General features: G+C 30.4%; 1 protein-coding gene across 1 annotated transcript; it reads left to right on the top strand.

Moving 5' to 3' along the window:
• Positions 1-11,654: 11,654 nt before the first annotated feature.
• On the top strand, positions 11,655-16,265 carry LOC105768890 (potassium channel AKT1). The gene is made up of 11 exons (XM_012589545.2): positions 11,655-11,971; positions 12,695-13,060; positions 13,149-13,206; positions 13,293-13,613; positions 13,704-13,949; positions 14,045-14,143; positions 14,237-14,269; positions 14,377-14,562; positions 14,650-14,844; positions 14,953-15,028; positions 15,108-16,265. The coding sequence occupies exons 1-11, from the start codon at positions 11,805-11,807 to the stop codon at positions 15,989-15,991; spliced, it is 2,631 nt and encodes an 876-aa protein (XP_012444999.1). The 5' UTR covers positions 11,655-11,804; the 3' UTR covers positions 15,992-16,265.
• The last annotated feature ends 2,651 nt before the right edge of the window (positions 16,266-18,916 follow it).

Here is an 18,916-nt window from a genome sequence, read left to right as displayed (position 1 = left end):
AATGCTTTTGCAAGTCCTACTGTTTATTTGCATGTTTGGTTGTTAATTTGTCAATCGTTTGTGACCAGGACTGCAAGCTTTGTTGCTGCAATTTGGAATTCATTTCTACAAAATTTAGATACAGCCCCACATGTTTAATGTGAACATAAAGGAGGTATTTTGGACCCCCCCCCACCCCAAATATATAAAAGCCAAGTATATCTTAAACATTTCTATGCGTGAATGTGTGATTACCCAATAGAAAGTAACACTGTTTGCTTGTTTGGTGATCAAAATTTTCCATCAGTCCTCTACTTGAATAAACTTTGCTATTTAGTTATTATGCTTAAAGAATTAAAAATCAATTTCTTTTACTTTTTCGATTTGAAAATCTTAATCCAATCACTAACCCCATTCATATTTTTAGTTCAAATTTACCATCAATACATCCATGCAACGACACTAGCTTTTAAAGAAAATCAATATAAACTCAGGAAGTACACGTTATAATACGTGGGCTAAGATTTATAAATAAAAAAGTAAAATAATTTGATTTTTTAAGTATAGGGACTAAATATCAAAGTTTTCTAAAGTATAAGGACTGGAATAATTTAGCTTTTTTAAACTCTATTAAACTAAGCCATGTGTGCTTGTCTACACGTAGGATTACGTGAAACTTTATTACCCTTTGAGTATAGTGAATGGTGCAGTAAATGTTACACAAAATCTAAAGGTAAATGAATATATATATAACTCAAGTTTCCAATGTGCATGTTATGGTATATATCCTATACCAAGATACAATAAGGATATAATGCTGGGGATTTTGAAGAAAAAAAGAGAAATATAATTAAAGAAAAGGATGGTTGGGGTTGTTTATAAAAACTTTTTTTTTTTTGGGGAATGTTACATATAAATAGCAGCACATGCATAGGAACAATGTTGTCTGTTTCTAGGGTTTCACACTTTACTTAACCCAAACATTTTTACATTGGGGGTCTACCCACTCAAACCCTCCTATACCCTAATCTTGTCTTAATACACCCACAACATGTTGGGACCATGTGCCAAGCCCTCCTCCTTTGGTCTCAAAATTGTGTCCTCTTTTGCTTGAAATTAAACACCAAAAAGAAGAACAAAAAAAAAGTTAAAAGAGGTTTAATTTCATGTGTAGATTAGACAAACTAACCTTTCAAACCTTCTTTTTGTTTTCTTGATTTTCAAACAATATTACATTACATCTGGTGGATGTTTATGTATCAATTCAAATCAAAACCCTTTTTTTAAAGAGGATTTAGAAACATTTGGTGGGGTGCTATAATTGAACATCATTATTACGTCAAAGTTATAAACATGTTTATGATATAATTCTGTTGACATATTAAATCGGTAAAAGGGGGATTGAATTGGAAAAATTGAGGTGGGTCACCTAGATTGGGCGAAGAGTCTTTGTGTTTGGTGGTTGAGAAGGGTGTATAGGATAACTAATAGAATGGAAAGGGTAGGGAGTGTTTTGACTAAGTTGTTATTCTTTGCTTTCTTAGTACAATGGGAAGGCTTGTATACATGAGCTAGGGGTGTATCGCGTGTCAAAATCCCATTGGGTGTATCACATTTTGTCTCTTTATAGGGGTGATGACGATGTGACTCCATAGGTTGATGCCGTGACATTTAGGATGACCAAACAATCAATAGGCTTAAGATTTCATGTGTTCATGATGGAAGTAGTCTTGCACGAAGGTCTTTTTAAGTTTATTGCGAAACTATCTAATATTAAAAATTCGCCTGATGCGAAATATGTTTGAAGGGGACACATGTAAGACTAGCAAAGGTAATGTAATAAGTTCTAAATTAATGAAGTTCAAATTTAAAGTTAGGATGGATGTCGTATCATAAAAATGAACAAATATTCATTGCATTTTAGATAGAAGCTTTGTAGATTGCTTTTCTCCATTTGCATCATTGAGGTCATACTTTGGTTTTGATTCTTTTACTATTTTCAAATTTAGGATTTGTCTATATTTTAATTTGACATAATATGGTATCTTTTACTTTTATAATGTCTTGAAGTAGTTTTAATAGTTAACATTGTTGATATTCTAATTAAAATGTTATTCCCCTAAAACGTCCCTTCTAACATACATACACACACACAAAAAAAAATCCATATTAGCATGATGAATTAGAAAGATGTTTTAAAGAAAAATCAATGTGAGGAATTTAATCGGGATAGTTAATGATATCATTTGTTTGATATTAAAAAAGTAAATATTAAAAATGTTCTTCAATTTTTGAAATTGAGTTTTGGAGAGAGTTTAATTCTTCAATCAATTGGGTTGAAATCGGGTTTAGGAAAAGCTCGTCCCACTCGTCCTGGGATAGTTACCAAAAATACTTTTTTATATATAATATTAGTTTAAAATATATGATAATAAAATTTGCTCTAATATAAATATATCTAGAAAATAATTAATAGTATCATTAAAAAATAAAAAAAAAAACAAAAATTATTATTCTATTTGATGAAAGAAATATAAAAATTAAAAATTATGGCCTATTTGGTCAAGTAAGAGTTGGATTTAGATTATGTTGGAGGTAGGGGTGTTCAAAGTCTGGTTAAAATCGAATTAATCGAATTCGGTTAATTGGTCGATGGTCGAAATTAATTTAGTCGGAAGTCAGTTAATAACTTTTTAAAATTTCGGTTATCGGTTAAATCGAGTCGAAATTGAATAATTAATCGAATTAAATAATATATAGGGGAGTAGCCCACCCTCACTCTACGTTATGCTTTCAGCTGTATTTTTGTTTATGTTATGGTTCATTGGTTGTTTGTTTTTGTAAAAGATTGAAAAAAAATCTTGAGTTGGAGTGTTAAAAGTAAGTAAAAATTTTAGGAGATGCTTTGTTGATTCGCAATCATTATTATTGTGAATTGGATTCACAATTCTGTAGTTTCACATTATTCTTCTGGATTTTGCATGCAAAACTATTGTGTGTGTATATATGTAAATTGTCAAGATCCATGAATTTCTTGTGATTCATACATTCATTTGCTTTTCATTAATCTGGACGGTTCACATTACGTTTTCATGATGAAATGAAAAAATTAGATTTTTCATTCTAAGACAAATTTTAGATGTTTTGTTTTTAATGCAAAATCCAAAAGAACAATGCGAAACTAAAGAATTGTGAATCCAATTCACAATCAGCAATGATTGCGAATCAATATTTTTAACAAGGTTTTATTAATTCAATCTTTTACAACGAATGAACCAAACAAAAATACAGTTGAAAGCAGAAGATCAATCATCCAAGAGAATTGAAAAGCTACAGGTTCAACGATTTAAAAGCAAAACATTGATGAAAGCTGTGGAAAGAAAAAGAAGAAGAAGCTTGCTTTACATAGTTTAGTAAAACAACACCCGTCACCAATTTCTGTAAAAAAACTCAACTTTATTTCCAAATTAATATAACTCTACATACCAAAAAACTCTATTGACAGAAGAGTAAATATACATACAAAATATGAAGGATCTTGTCATAATGACAATGAGATGATCTTAGCTTTATTCAAACTGACCCAAAAAAGGTTCCAATTCTCATCATGGGTTGAAAAGATAAGCCATTTCATTAAAATCACATCAAAGTTGACTAAACATCATCACATCTTTGTCTCATCTGTTTATTTTTTTAATCAGATAATAATACATCATAAAAATTTAAATGATTTTATTTTTTTTCTAAAATATTTTATGATTTAATCAAAAATATATTATAATCAATTTAATTATTCTTGGTAGAAAAATTATTCCAAATAACCACTTCATCATTATTTTATTAACGGATTGTTGACCTAAGTGCATCAAACCTCAAAAACACACTTTCAACCAATTCCCTATTACCCTCATCTCAGTTCCGATAAATTGAAATTCATGAGAGAAATTAATACAAACTCTGAACCTTTTCGCCTATTTGCTTTCTTCTTCGCACAACTTGGTCCAGCTAACTTGTGCTTATGATTGCCACTGCCGGAAGCTGGTGTTGAATTGAAGTGATCTTGAACCACAAAGCTGACAAGGGGATAAGTTTTGGAAACATAATATTTAATAGAGGAAAATCACATGAATTTATAAATAAATAAAATAAACAGGAGGAAAAAAAAGATAGTAGAATATATTCACATAACAACCTTTGGCAGTGATAGGACACAGAATCCACAGACCAAATCACTGCAAATGTTCTTCACTTTTTTGGTCTACAATTTTTTTTCTCATTGCTATCTATGAGTTTGATTACTATTTATTTTTATATGGTTTGTTAGTTTATTAATTAGTTTGTAATAAACAGTTACAAGTTTGTCTTGTTTAGGTAGCTTTATGTATATCAAGTGATGTTGCAATTACATGTCTGTTCATATCAATTGCAGCACTTCAACCTTATCGTATCTTGTCTTGTCTACAGCTCGTAGTCATTACAGAATCAATGGGATTTTTCTTTTTGCCATCATTGTGGGAATAAGAGTAATTTTAAATCTTGTGATTGTAAAAAAGATATCATTGATTAATCCAACTATATATTTATATCCATCAACCTTGAAATTACACTAATGTAGCAAAAATTATAATTGGGGAAAATGAAAATATGAAAAAGGAAGGGTTTAATTGTGACCCCAGTTTTTCTTTTTCTACTTTTCGGGTTTAGTTTGTTTTACTTTTAATTACAATAATTTCATCATTTTGCATGTCTAATTTTAAAATTAACCAATTGATGATTTTTTTGGTTAAATTGAATGTGTCATTTAACATTCAAAGGGCTAATTTCAAAATTAGAGTCCAACTGATAACATATATTCACATTTAATAGAATTTCATTAACAATGCTATCAATTGGACTTTAATTTTTAAATCATATGAGTAACGGGACTAAATTTTTGGAATTAAATTTCAAAAACTTGAAAGAGTACAGATACCGTGAGCATAATTAAACCAAAAGAAAGCAAGTTGAGCTTCAAAACTTTGTTTATATACACCAAGATCAAACAATAGAAAGCAATATGGGATATACAATGACAGTTGCTTCCTAATCCTATCCCACTATCACTATATATATTTATAACACATGTTCCATATTGCAGAACATGTGCTGTTCCAAGTTTACATGAATATTGCAAAAGACCACTCAAGCATGCATTCAATGTTCCCTCTTATGTATGTCAACTTCAATTTTTGCATGGGCCATGTAGCATTATGTTCTGCAATCTGTAATATGTGCTCTCCCTCTCCCCCAATTTTATACTTGACATTTGTCTAATGCAAAAACCATATATATGCACCAATGTCTTTTTCTTTTGTCGGGTTGTAAAATCACTAGATGTTTTTAAGTTGATATTTCATATGTGAACCAATAATCCAACATACATAAACATTGTCCAAGTACATTGATACAAGCATATCTTGCTCTATGTCATGTCTATTCCTTAATGTTATCAAGAATATAATTCATATGCTCAAGTCATGTTGCATTTTCATATCTATACTTGAATATAGTGTGTAAGCCGCTAGTTAATCTAAAGCATTTTATTTACATTATAATTTGGTTAATTCAATCAAGCATCTTGTAAATTATTATCCATATTTTAAATTGATCCACGAACTTCAAAATGTTATAAATTGAATCATCAAAGTAAAAGTATTGTATAGATGACCATACTCTTCCGTCGGTATAACCCTTAATTTGAGTATTAAATTTTAGATCATATCGACATGAAGCATATTTTAAATATGAGATCAAATTTTAGAGACTCATATGTCTACTATATAAATAACGTGAATCACGCCCAAACTAATATTTAATGCATAAGTGATGATTAGATTGTCAAAAAACCTAACGATATAATACTATTTTGAATATTCAATCAAAACTTTTAAAATTTAGAATCAATTTAGAATTTGATTTATTAATGTACAAATTTGAAGAATCATAAAAGATACTTATATATGGATTTTTTCTTTAAAAAGAATAAGCATGCAATGACATTGTATAAGAGAAGGAAGAAAGAGCTTATAAATAAAGGAATCTAACTTTTAACCTTGTGCTAATTAACTTAAAACCTACATAAGTTTTGCCACTAAGTTAGTGCTTTGATTGGGTATCAACAAGTAAAAGATTATGATAAAAGAAAAAAAAAAGGGTAAACTACACTCATCCAACTATTAGTAAGTATCTTTCATGCCCATCTAATTATAAAAAGTTACAAAATGGTTGCCCAACTATTTGATTTTTTCTTTTACGGTCACCCGCCGTTAAATGGCTGATGGAAAGATGACATAACAACTTCTAAAATTGGCATAATAGCAATTTTAACCTTCAATATTTATGCAATGTGTCAATTTAGTCTTGGCTATAAAAAAAACAACCTCAATGTTTACACATTGTGCAATTTGGTCTCTTTTTTTTTTAATTCTACTTTTTTTGTGACACTTTCACCTAAAAAGCTAAAAAGAACAAATCTATCAGATAAATTTGATCGGAAATATACCAAAAATAGAAACTCCAAAAGATCTAATATAATAATTTCATCTTTTCTCATTCTTTTAAAATTAACCCTCAATGTCACAAACAAAAGTAAAACAACAACAAAAAAAAACAAAACAAAAAATTACACAAGTGTAAATGTTGAAGATCAATTTTTGGAGTCACTACTGAATTGATATTATGTATAAATGTTGAGGTTAAAGTCGATATTATGCTAATCCTAAAAGTTGCCAAATTATCTTTCCATTAGGTGGTTTAATGACTAGTGACAAAAAAATAAAAATTCGAATAATTGTGTGACAAAAAAATATTCAAATAATTAACTGATAATTTTATACCTATTCATAATTAGATGACCAAAAATATTACTAATAATCGAGTAGTAGTTAAAACATAAAAGCAAAGGAAGCAAGTAGGCCCTAGCCAAGAGAGCCCATTTTGTAGATCATATCAATTGAAACCGACTTTTGAAGAGATAAGAAGAGCAGGGCCTGGTGTTCACTTGGCAATAGTCGCACAAGGCCTAAATCCGACCATCCTCCAATAGAAAGTGCCCACATCCTTGCTTCCTAAGGTAGAAATAGTATTAACCCAAGGCCTAATCTGAAAATTAGGAAAATGTCCTATCGAGCACGCCCCTCTTGGTTGGTATGATGTGGAAGCCTGTCTTGTTATTTATATAAACATGGCCTACGACACGGATTGAAACAACTCCATTATCACTTGGTAACCTAGTGAAGAGGAGCCCTTTTTATGAGGTTTGGTCCACACCATAACTAGTGGCATATGATATGATAAGTGTGTTTATTTTCAACTCTTTTTAATTCTTGAAATTATATTGTTTATCAAATTGTTCAAAAATAAAAGAAAAAAATTAATATTAGTTAATTTTATTGACGTGACATACACACGAATTGTCACGTGAACGTCACGTTATCAATTAATTAATTTTTAAAATTAAAAAATTCATAAAAATTATAAAATATTTTTTAAAAATAAAATTTTTATTTTTTTATTTTTAAAGATTAATTAATTGCTAATGTGACATACACGTAGATTGCCATATGGATGCTACGCAACTATTTTGAGGTGATTTGACAGATAATGCAAGTTATAACTTTTTTATAAAATTAGAGAGTCAAATAAATTATTATACCTGCTTGCTTTCTTTAGCTTTCAGTGTCTCAAGTTCACCATGGGGAAATCACAAAATTATGAAAATGTTCAATGATTTGTTTTGCAGGGGACTAAGGAGCATGCATGATACTTGAGAAGCATTGTTGAATTTTTTTAAAATAATTTTTTATAATTTCTTTATATTATTATTATTTAATTAATTTTATATGTTTAGGATGAATGAATCTTGATTTTTAAATAATTATAGAAAATTTATAAAAATATTTAAACCTCGGAAGGAGGGATGGCCAGTGGTTGTTTATGGGTCACGGATTGGTTTCTAACTTTCAACCCAAAGCCCACCCCATATTGTATTCACCCCTAATTTTACGGATTCTTTTTAAAGCTGATACTAAATTTTTTTAGATTGTTTGATTAAGCTTGATGAGAAAAAATGGGAATAAGAAAGAAAGAATGCAAGCCTGTTTAACCATCGAGTATTTATTCATATCCTAACAATCTTAAAGTAAGTCGACTATTTTTTAATAGAATAAATCACTGAATTTGCCTTAGAACCCCAAGTCCTATAAAATTATGTTGTTTTAAATTAAAAAAGTTATTGTAAAACAATTTAAAATTTTGATTAAATTCTTAATTCAATTAAGGTCGTAGTAAAAAAGTTAACAATTAATTTAATCTCTAAAATATAAAATTTTTTCAACTGTCATGTATCAGAGATTTTGACCAAAAACTTTATTGATTATTGACTTCTAAATAAGAGAATGTTACTTTTAATTATTTTATAAGAGTAAGCCATGGTAGGGTATACAGTAACCAATAGCATCACTTTTTTAATCATCTAATAAATTTGTAAAGGATATACCAATTTATATACCCTATATTATTGATATCTAGTATAATTCTATATTAAGAAAATATCAATTGAATCCTTTGTTTATAGGTTTTATAGACCATGACAAAGCATAGGACTATGTGGATGCTAAGTGTTCTTTCAAGAATTTGAAGTTGATATTATTGGAAGAGACTTATTTAAATATTATTTTTAATTTGACTTAAACCGTGTATTTTGACCCCCCAACATGTTTTCTTTAATTTGGAAAAGAAAGTGAAATTGAGGAAAAGAAATAATTAATCATGGAGTTGGCTACCAATTTTGGGTGAGTTGCCATCTCAATATTGGTCCAAGCAATAGACGTTTGCATGCAGCCCCCACATGCACTTTTCTGGTAAGCCATTGGACGACTAAAAGTTTTTCCACACGTTTTCAAGCTCTTTGGACTCCAACTGATGCCTTCCTCCATCCCCACACACAACTTTTCCTTTTGTTTTATCAGCGATGGCCGACAATCAAACTCCAAACTATCTATGGTTTTTTAGTAAGGTTGTTGAAATTAGATCGGATTGATTTGCAAAATGGTATAACTTAGTTAAACTGTAATTTTTTATGAGTTCTTTTTAAATAATTTATTTAATTGAAGGTCAAATTTAAAATCGGTGACCTAATCTATTCAACCATTAATTCAGTTCCAAAAACATTGATTTTATCTCTTTATTATTTTGAAATTGGACTTTATTTTTTTACTTTAATTTGACATAATTTGGTATTTCTAATTTTACAATGTTATTAATAAGTCTAAATTAAAAGAAAAGATTAAATCTCAAATTTTAAGATAATGGAAAGGATTAAAACCACTATTAGACCTTAATTATAGTGCCGTTGTTTTCACAAAGGATTAATATACTATTTGGCATTTGAGTTTAGTTTTAATGTATCATTCGTTACTTGAGCTTTTTATTATTATTTCAATTTGGTACCTGAATTTTTCCAATTTGATACTTGACATTTTTCTTATCCTAGCTAAATACCTAAACTTGACTTCAATAATCAATTGAGTATTTGGGTTTCTTTTATCCTAATTAAGTACCCAGAGCACACGTATTAAATTTTTATTAGACAATACGATATCATTTAATTTGAATATCAAAATAAACATGAACACTGAACTCAAATACTGATCTTTCGTTCCCTTTCTTTCTCACTCCACATTGTTTACAGGTGATAGTGGAAGTCCATAGCACAATATGTGTATATGTGAGTGGAGGGTGATGTTTTAAATGGAGTGGGGTCTTCTTTGGACATCCAACCTAAAAAAAAGGGCAGATGAGACATTCAATTCAAAGCAGGCGTCTGTTGCCAGATTTTATATTTTGAGTCAAATTGGAAGCATGCATGCATGGCAGATGGCCATCCTTCATATGGTAGTTGAGACTTCACATTGATTCATTTCCCTCTCCTTTGGATCACAATCACATGAAGTTGCAACACTCTTATTACTTATTAGGTTGCTTTCATCTAATTATATCTATTTACTTCCATTAATCTATCCGCCACTGAAGTTAGTTTAGTTTAACATCAATTATAAAATTCTTAAAATTTCGATTATTAATTAATCATCTGAAATTATTAAGTATAAGCTCAATGGATCAATAAAGTTTTAATTAAAATTGTAAATGGTAGTGGGCCAAAGTAAAAATATATATTAAAATTTTAAATAAAACATAAAATATTTAAGCATTTAAAAAATTGAAAACCTTAGAATATTATTTTAGTTTGGTTAAATCAAAACCAAATTAAATTAATTAAAGTTAGTTTGATTTGATTTGATTATTAATTTTCACAAAAAAAAATTGATTTGATTTACAGTTATATATTTTAAAGTTTAATTAATTCGATCGTGGTTTGAGACTATTTGAACACTTCAAACATATATAATAAATATAATAAATTTTTTTATAAAAGAATTAAGTAAAAGTATCCTGGAGACCTTTCAGATTGCATTTTGTTCCCTCTACTAAAACAATAGACAAATTGACTCATGTACATTAGATCAAAGAGCAAACGGGTCCTTTCTATTTGTATTGTTAAAAACTAACGTGGCTGACGAAATAACCACACAGTGAGACATGGCGTGCCATGTGTACCTTATAGGGATAAGTTTTTAACAGCAAAAAATTGATAGAATTTCTAAAAAGAAATACTGATCTAATTTATAGAGATTAATTTACTCATTTTTTTAGTAGAAAGCAAATTGCAATATAAGCTTTAATATAGAGGGTCGAATAATACTTTTACCTAGAAAAATATAATAATATTGATATAAATCTTTCAGCAGCAGTAGAGGAAAAAAACTCAAAACCTAATGAAAAGAAATGGAAATTAAAACAATTAACAAAATATTTTATTGAAATAAGGATAACAAAGTAAATGGAATCTTATTTGTTGGTGGTGGATGAAGTATATAATTTGGATAAAATATCAAAAATATTATAAAGTGGTCCTCTAAACCAAATGTCAATTGGGACATTAATTCGTCTTATGGTACACTCGCTACTAAATTTAAGTCTGTCCCATGCATGACTGATGGTTTGAAAATTGATATTTTTATGTATTTAAGACAAAGATATTTCTATATGTAATATCGTAAGAAGCGTGAAAAATGAAAGGCCAAATTGCCTTTGAAAAGCTTTCGATTGAATTTTGTTCTGCTCAAATTTATAATTTAATTTTGCATAAGTTAATAATGTTTTAAATTATTCATATTTTTAACTATTTTCGATAAGAAAAGTTTTTGAAAACACTTTGATATATAAATATTTGTTTGATTAGATCACTTTTAGAAACACCCTTAAAGTTCTGGCTAACACGAAACTTTTTTTTCACAAATTCAACGTCATCACCTTAACAAAAATAGTTAAAGGAATTAATAATTTGGACCAATTAATAACATATTATAAAAATAAAAAAATAAATCATACCAAATTAAATACAAAATTCATAAATTACCACATTATAGGGGCCAAAACCATAATTTAACCAATCTTATTAGTCAATACCAGTGTGCGACACTTTCTAGAGTGTCATTGCATGAGCACGGAAATTTACTTCAAAACCAAACAAAATAACCTTTGGTTCCTATATATACATAACCAAAAAAAGGTTCTTTTTTTTACTACTAAGAAAACACAAAAAAAAAAAGAAAAAAGAAAAAAGGTAAAGCCTTTGGTTCCCCTCTCTCTCTCTCTCTCTGTAGGTGTTTACACAAGGAAAAGAACGAGACAGCATTTCCAAAAGAGAAGCAGTAAACATAGGCATGTTTCGAGGGTCAGTACTATGCGGGCAAGAAGAGATAGAGCATCTCTCAAGAGAGAGCAGCCATTACAGTCTAACTACTGGGATAATCCCTTCGCTTGGTGCCAGAAGTATCCGCAGGGTTAAGCTCAGGAGCTATATTATTTCTCCTCACGATCGTCGTTACAGGTTGGTCATTATATATATATATATATATAAACAAAGCCTTTGCCTTTTCCCACTTTTTTGCTTGTTTCCAACTCTGTGTTCTTCGTCTTCTTCTTCTTTCTAGTGTGAGCAATGTGTAAAAACTTCGTTTCTTTTTCATCTAACGAGGACTATATTGGGAATATCACCTCACTCAAAATGAAAATCTCGTGAGCCTTTGTTTTGGAAAAAGACAAAGTTAAAAATTTGTCCTTTAAGAGATATGGTTCTCTTCGATCTTTGGGATTGCAAAAACTTGTTCTTTTCTAGTTAGTATTATGTATTTTTCACTATTTGGAAAAAAAGGACTAGACTGAAATTCATTAAGAACAATTATTCATGTTGAAAAACTGTTGTTAACTTTGTCTTTGTATGTGGTTTGAATAGGTATTTAGAAAGTGTCTTCTTTATTTATCACTTTGAATCTATGCTTTTTGCTTTTGCCACCAACCTATTCCTTCATGTTTATTATTCCATTTTTTTTACCCTATTGCTCAAAAAAAGAATGGTCTAAAATCAAAGTTGAGGGCTTGATGTGTTAGCTATCTTTAGAAACTTTCCACTTGTACAATGCCTTTCACATTTAGAGGGTGTTTGATGCTTGTTATACAAGGAACTTGAAAAGGTTTAATGAAATTTCTAACACACAAGCTAGAAGGAATAAATGCTGACTGAAAATTTACATAATTGAATTGATTCATGTAGGGTATGGGAGACTTTTTTGGTCCTATTAGTCATATACACTGCTTGGGTTTCACCATTCGAATTCGGGTTCCTCGGAAAGCCGGATACGCCACTCGCTGTTACCGATAATGTCGTTAATGGATTCTTTGCCTTGGATATTATCCTCACCTTCTTTGTTGCATACCTTGATAAAGCTGCTTATCTCCTCATTGATGACCCTAAGAAGATTGCTTGGAAGTATGGCAGTTCTTGGTTAGCTTTCGACGTGATATCCACTATACCATCGGAACTTGCTCGGAGAATTTCACCTAAGCCGTTGCGTTCGTATGGCTTGTTCAACATGCTTCGCCTTTGGCGCCTTCGTAGAGTTAGTGCCTTGTTCTCAAGGTATCAACTCTGTTTTTTTCCACATTGATTGGTGTTGAAACTGTTTATTACCACTTTTTTGACATGAGTTATTGTTTGGTTTCTACAGATTGGAGAAAGACAAGAACTTCAACTACTTTTGGGTTCGATGTGCGAAACTTATTTGCGTGAGTAACAAGAAAACAAGTCATGTTCTTTATTAGTAATGCAGCTAGCAGTACCATTTATGGGAATTTGTATTGTCTTTTTGTAGGTTACCGTTTTTGCTGTTCATTGTGCTGGATGTTTCTATTACCGTATTGCTGCGAGATACCGTGATCCTGGAAGAACATGGATTGGTGCATCTATGGGAGACAATTTCCATGAACAAAGCTTGTCTATTCGATATGTAACATCGATGTACTGGTCCATCACTACACTCACTACTGTGGGCTATGGTGATTTACATCCTGTGAATACCCCGGAGATGATATTCGACATTTTCTATATGTTCTTCAACCTCGGATTGACAGCATATTTGATTGGAAACATGACAAACTTGGTTGTCCATGGAACTAGCAGAACTAGACAATTTGTGAGTGAATTCTTACTTATCAACTAGCTATATATGCTTCCATTTTTTTATTCATCTTTGATAATATTTCCTGTATTTGGATATTCACAGAGGGATACAATTCAAGCTGCTTCAAGCTTTGCTCAGAGAAACCAATTGCCTCCTCGCCTACTAGATCAGATGGTTGCACATTTAAGTCTAAAGTACCGCACCGATTCTGAAGGGCTGCAGCAGCAAGAGACTTTGGATTCCCTTCCTAAAGCCATCCGATCGAGCATTTCGCATTATCTATTCTACTCTCTTGTGGATAATGTTTACTTGTTTCATGGGGTTTCTAATGATTTGCTGTTTCAGCTGGTAATCCACTACTTAAAACATGCTAAGCTCTTGTACTGCAATTTACTTCTTTAGTTGATTTCTCATATATATATATATATGAATAAATGTTGAAGGTCTCAGAAATGAAAGCTGAATATTTTCCTCCAAAAGAAGATGTCATTCTACAAAATGAAGCACCTACAGATTTCTACATCCTTGTCACTGGTGCTGTGGTAAGAAAAATCACACACACATAATCTTTCTTATCCAGAAAAAGGACACTTTGTCTTAAAAAATGGTCCCTAATGTTCTGTTTTGCTTCTCAGGACCTATTGGTTCGAAAAAATGGAGTTGAACAAGTAAGTTGTGTATATATATATATCAATTAAAACACTAGCCTTATATCAATCTTAAAATCATGAACCAATGCTAACTGAGTTAAAACATTATCTGCTTTATGTTTAAGGTTGTTGGAGAGGCATCAGCAGGTGACCTTTGTGGTGAGATTGGTGTACTTTGCTATAGACCACAACTCTTCACAGTACGTACGAAAAGATTATGCCAACTACTACGGCTAAACCGTACTACATTCCTTAATATCATTCAGGCTAATGTTGGAGATGGGACCATAATCATGAACAATCTTCTTCAGGTACTGCATGCTGTACTTGACAATATATTAGCCTTTAGCAAATACATGCCAAAGACATGAATTTCTAATGTGTTCTTTTTTGGACAGCATTTGAAAGACATGGATGATCCAATTATGGAAGGTGTTTTAATAGAGACACAGAACATGCTAGCTCGTGGCTCAATGGATTTGCCTCTCAATCTTTGCTTTGCAGCAGTCAAGGGAGACGACTCGTTGTTGAATAAGCTATTGGAAAAGGGGCACAATGCTAACGAGTCCGATGACAATGGAAGAACACCTCTGGTTTGTGACATTCTTTCAGCTTTTTTTATTTGATTTCAATGGAAGGTGATGCTAATCTTTTTAAGTACTTTTTTTTTTTTTTTCTGTTTGTTTCCTATGAAAATTTAGCATATAGCTGCATCCAAAGGAAGTGAGAATTGTGTTCTTATCTTACTTGATCATAATGCAGATCCTAACATTAAAGGTATTATCCTCATTCATTAGTATATCATTTGTAATACATGATATGGAAATAATTTATATAAGTTCTTTATATTATGTAGATTCAGGAGGAAGTGTACCACTATGGGAGGCAATACTAGGTGGCCATGACAATATAGCCAAACTACTAAAAGACAATGGGGCAAACATCAATGTTGGAGATGTTGGTCATTTTGCCTGCATCGCCGCCGAGCAAAACGACTTGAACTTACTCAAAGAAATCGTTCGTTATGGCGGGAACGTCACGTGTCCTAGGTACAACGGTTACACAGCTCTTCACGTCGCCGTATGTGAAGGAAACTTTGAAATAGTGAAATACCTATTGGAACAAGGCAGCGACATCGATAAACGCGACATCCATGGTTGGACACCAAGGGACCTAGCCGCACAACAAGGGCACGAAGATATCGAGATGATATTCAAATCATTAACCGAAAAGAAGAAAACTCAACCAATCATGACTATCCCAGAGAAGCATGAAGCACGTTTCCTCGGAAGGTTTACAAGCGAGCCGGTCATATCTACGGCAACGTCTGGTGATGGTTTGGATGGATCATCAAGAGGCAAATCTCGACGACCGAGGCGTAAGAGCAGTAACTTCAACAACTCTCTGTTTGGTATAATGTCACAGAATGTGGAGAAGGATTTATTACTATCAGTTCATCAACCAAAAGGTATGAAGGATCCTTTAGTTAAATCAAGTAGAGTGATAATTAGTTGCCCTGAAAAAGGGGACACCATTGGGAAGCTTGTTTTAGTACCAGGGAGCATGGAGGAATTGGTTGAGATTGGAGCTAATAAATTTGGGATATTTGGTGGTAAAGTGATGAACAAAGGAGGAGGTGAAATCGATGATATAGAAGTGATTAGAGATGGTGATCATCTTGTTTTTGTGAGTGATGGTTACATGCAACAAGAGATTAATGACACCCAAAACCCTCAATAAGGCATTGGGGTTTTCTTAGACCATAGGATAATGCATATATAGAGAGAGATAAGTGGAATTTTATTTCATAATTTGGTTAAATTTTACACTTTATAGGGTCAAAGGTCTTCGGCTTATAAGTTTTAGGGACCCAAGTCAGTATCAAAATTCAAAATGGTTTCCTTTAATTGTATGCCACCTTTGAAAAGTGTCCATATCTAATATTTAATATACAATGTGTAATCTTTGTCAAATAAATTTTTTTAATAATAGGTTGTCAAAATTTTGAATGTTATTTAGAGGCATATGTTATTTATCTATAACAATATTTAAAATTTAAATCATGTATAATTTTTTAAAATTTTTCTAATTAAAAACTATAATATATTAATGATGTTATTATTTTAGTGAGATTTAGATAATATGTTCAATAAAATTTAAACATAATGATAATTTTAGCTTTAACATTTATATTTTTTTATTAATTTGACTATTATTTTTTGTACAAATTTGACCCTTAATTTTCAGGAAAGAGTCAAATCATTTTTTTAACGGAAATAATGATTAGAACATTAATTTTTAACGTCGTTGGCATGACAACTTGCATGGCAGTTCATGTGCGCATCATTTGTTTTATATGTTATGTCAACAAGTAATTCAAAAATTATAAAAATTTAAAAAATCAAAATCAAAATTTAAATTAAAAATAATAAAAATTCAAAAAAATTAGCATGAAGCACATGTAGGTTGTCATGCAAGCTACCGTGTTTAAAAATTCAATGTTTAATTAGTATTCTCATTGAAAAAAATCATTTCGACTCTTTTTCAAAAGGTTGATAGTCAAATTTGACTCTTTTTAAAAGGTTGAGGGTCAAATTTAGCTAAATAAAAGAATAATGGCCAAATTGACAAAAGATATATATTTCTAAATCCAGATTATGTCTAAAATGTAATTTTATTTATTAAAGATTATTTTCATTTAATATAATATGATTAATGAAATTTTTATGTAAAATTTAAATATTTTATTAAAATGATATCTTAACTAAAATTTATGATTTTTTTATTTTACAAAGGAATAGACTAATTTTACAAAAACTGAGACAATATGTTGTTATAAAGAACTGGTACTTCATAATTTTATACATATTTCTATTATAGATAAAAATTTATTATAAAAGGTAAAAAAAAAAAAAAAAAAAACCGATTCTACAATAAAGTTGGTTGTTATAATGAAATGTTGTCATAGAGAAGACTAACAATATATACTATAATTAAAATTCTTAACTAAGTGATGTCACGAGTTAACGGGAATCAATTTAATTAGGAAATTACTAAAAAATATTTTTTACTTAAATTATATTATTACTAGTGTATTTTAACATAAGACAGAATAATTTTGAACCTTTAATTTTACCATTTCAAAATTTCATTTAAATTTTATATAAGTTTCTACGTATGTAATAATCTAATTTATTCTTAAAACCTTTAAATATCTGGGTAGTGAAATAGTTGGGCTAAATTGGGCTAAGAATGGTTAACAACATGCAAGCCTGAGTTGAACCCCAAGAATTTATTGTATCAAATATATTTTTTAATAAATACTTGGAAGAAAAATTTCGTCCCAAAAAAACGAAGAAATTTTATGCATTCATGTCGATTTTAATAATATTTAGATAATATTAATTGTTAAGGCAAATTTTGATTCTCTAATGTATAAACGTATGTAGTTGTTAGGCACTATTCCACGTAGCCATTCCCCCCCACCACTTTCCGAAAAGACCAACAGAATCAACTATCCTTTTGTTGCACTTTATTCATTACATAATATTCTTGCTATTCTGTAAGAAGCCACGTAGGATATTACATGGCACTTTTTGGTCACAAGCTCCAACACGCTTCAAATTTCATCACCCACGACCCTCCACATGTTTTTCTCCCTATTTAAATCCTCCTAACCCTTTCTTATTTAATTTCCTCAACCAAACCACAAAACTCATGGGTAGCTCAAACCCATGCACCATAATGCATGGTGATGATAATATTATTAAGAAGTACATCCTCATGCATGAAAATGATGATAAAATCCAGCGTCATCATGGATATATTTCATTGGCCAAAGGCGATAAAAGTTATGATCATGCTCCATCCGCATCCATAGATGGTGATGGAGATGATGACGATCTTGCTCCGGCAGCCTAGGACTAACATCATGTGGAAACCTAATCTATGTAGCCTTAGAGTGCTTCACAAAACCCTTAGTTAGTATGTAGTAGTTGTAGTTTGAGTTTCTTATGTAGCATATGATGTAATCTCTTAATCTTGTATGACGTACGTTTGGACTTTATTATGTCGATTATAGAGATATGCTATTATCTTATTTTAACCATATACCAAGATTTTGTCAACTTCATAAGATAAAAAAAAGTCCCTGCATCTCAAAGAGACGTCAAAGAATTTATATATACATATAGAAACAACAGTTATACTAACAAATTGTATTTTCTGAAAATTTTGTAATTTTTATATGAATAGTAACAATAAAACTTGAATACAAACAAGAATTGAGTATAATATACAATGGTAAAACATACTGCACTTCTAAGGGAATATTCAATTTTGAACTTTGGGAGCAATCATAAATCTCAAAAGATTAGTTTTTATGAACATGTTGTATTTATACTTATAAAATCAAAAAAAAAGAAAAAGAAAAGGTTACATATGCATTTCTGGATCTAAATGTTGAATGAAATTTGTATCCATAAATGAATATAATTGTATTTGATTGGTATATGTGTACATCATGAAGAAAAGAAAAGAAATAAGACAGAAAAAATCACTAGTGAATAATTATAATCCATTTTCAAACAAATAAATCTAATTTGGTTTTGCAATCACGAAACAAAATAATAGAGACCAAACCTTTTCTCATGAAAATATTAAGAG

Source organism: Gossypium raimondii, chromosome 7 (assembly GCF_025698545.1).
Source record: "Gossypium raimondii isolate GPD5lz chromosome 7, ASM2569854v1, whole genome shotgun sequence".
Lineage (NCBI taxonomy): Eukaryota > Viridiplantae > Streptophyta > Magnoliopsida > Malvales > Malvaceae > Gossypium > Gossypium raimondii.
The sequence above is the reverse complement of the archived record's forward strand: the minus strand, read 5'-3'. Positions and strand labels throughout refer to the sequence as shown.

Coding starts and splice junctions, on each gene's coding strand:
- LOC105768890 (XM_012589545.2), top strand. CDS start 11,805: ATGTTTCGAGGGTCAGTACTATGCGGGCAAGAAGAGATAGAGCATCTC. Junction 14,144..14,236: donor TCCTTGTCACTGGTGCTGTG/GTAAGAAAAATC, acceptor TTTGCTTCTCAG/GACCTATTGGTTCGAAAAAA. Junction 14,845..14,952: donor ACAATGGAAGAACACCTCTG/GTTTGTGACATT, acceptor ATGAAAATTTAG/CATATAGCTGCATCCAAAGG.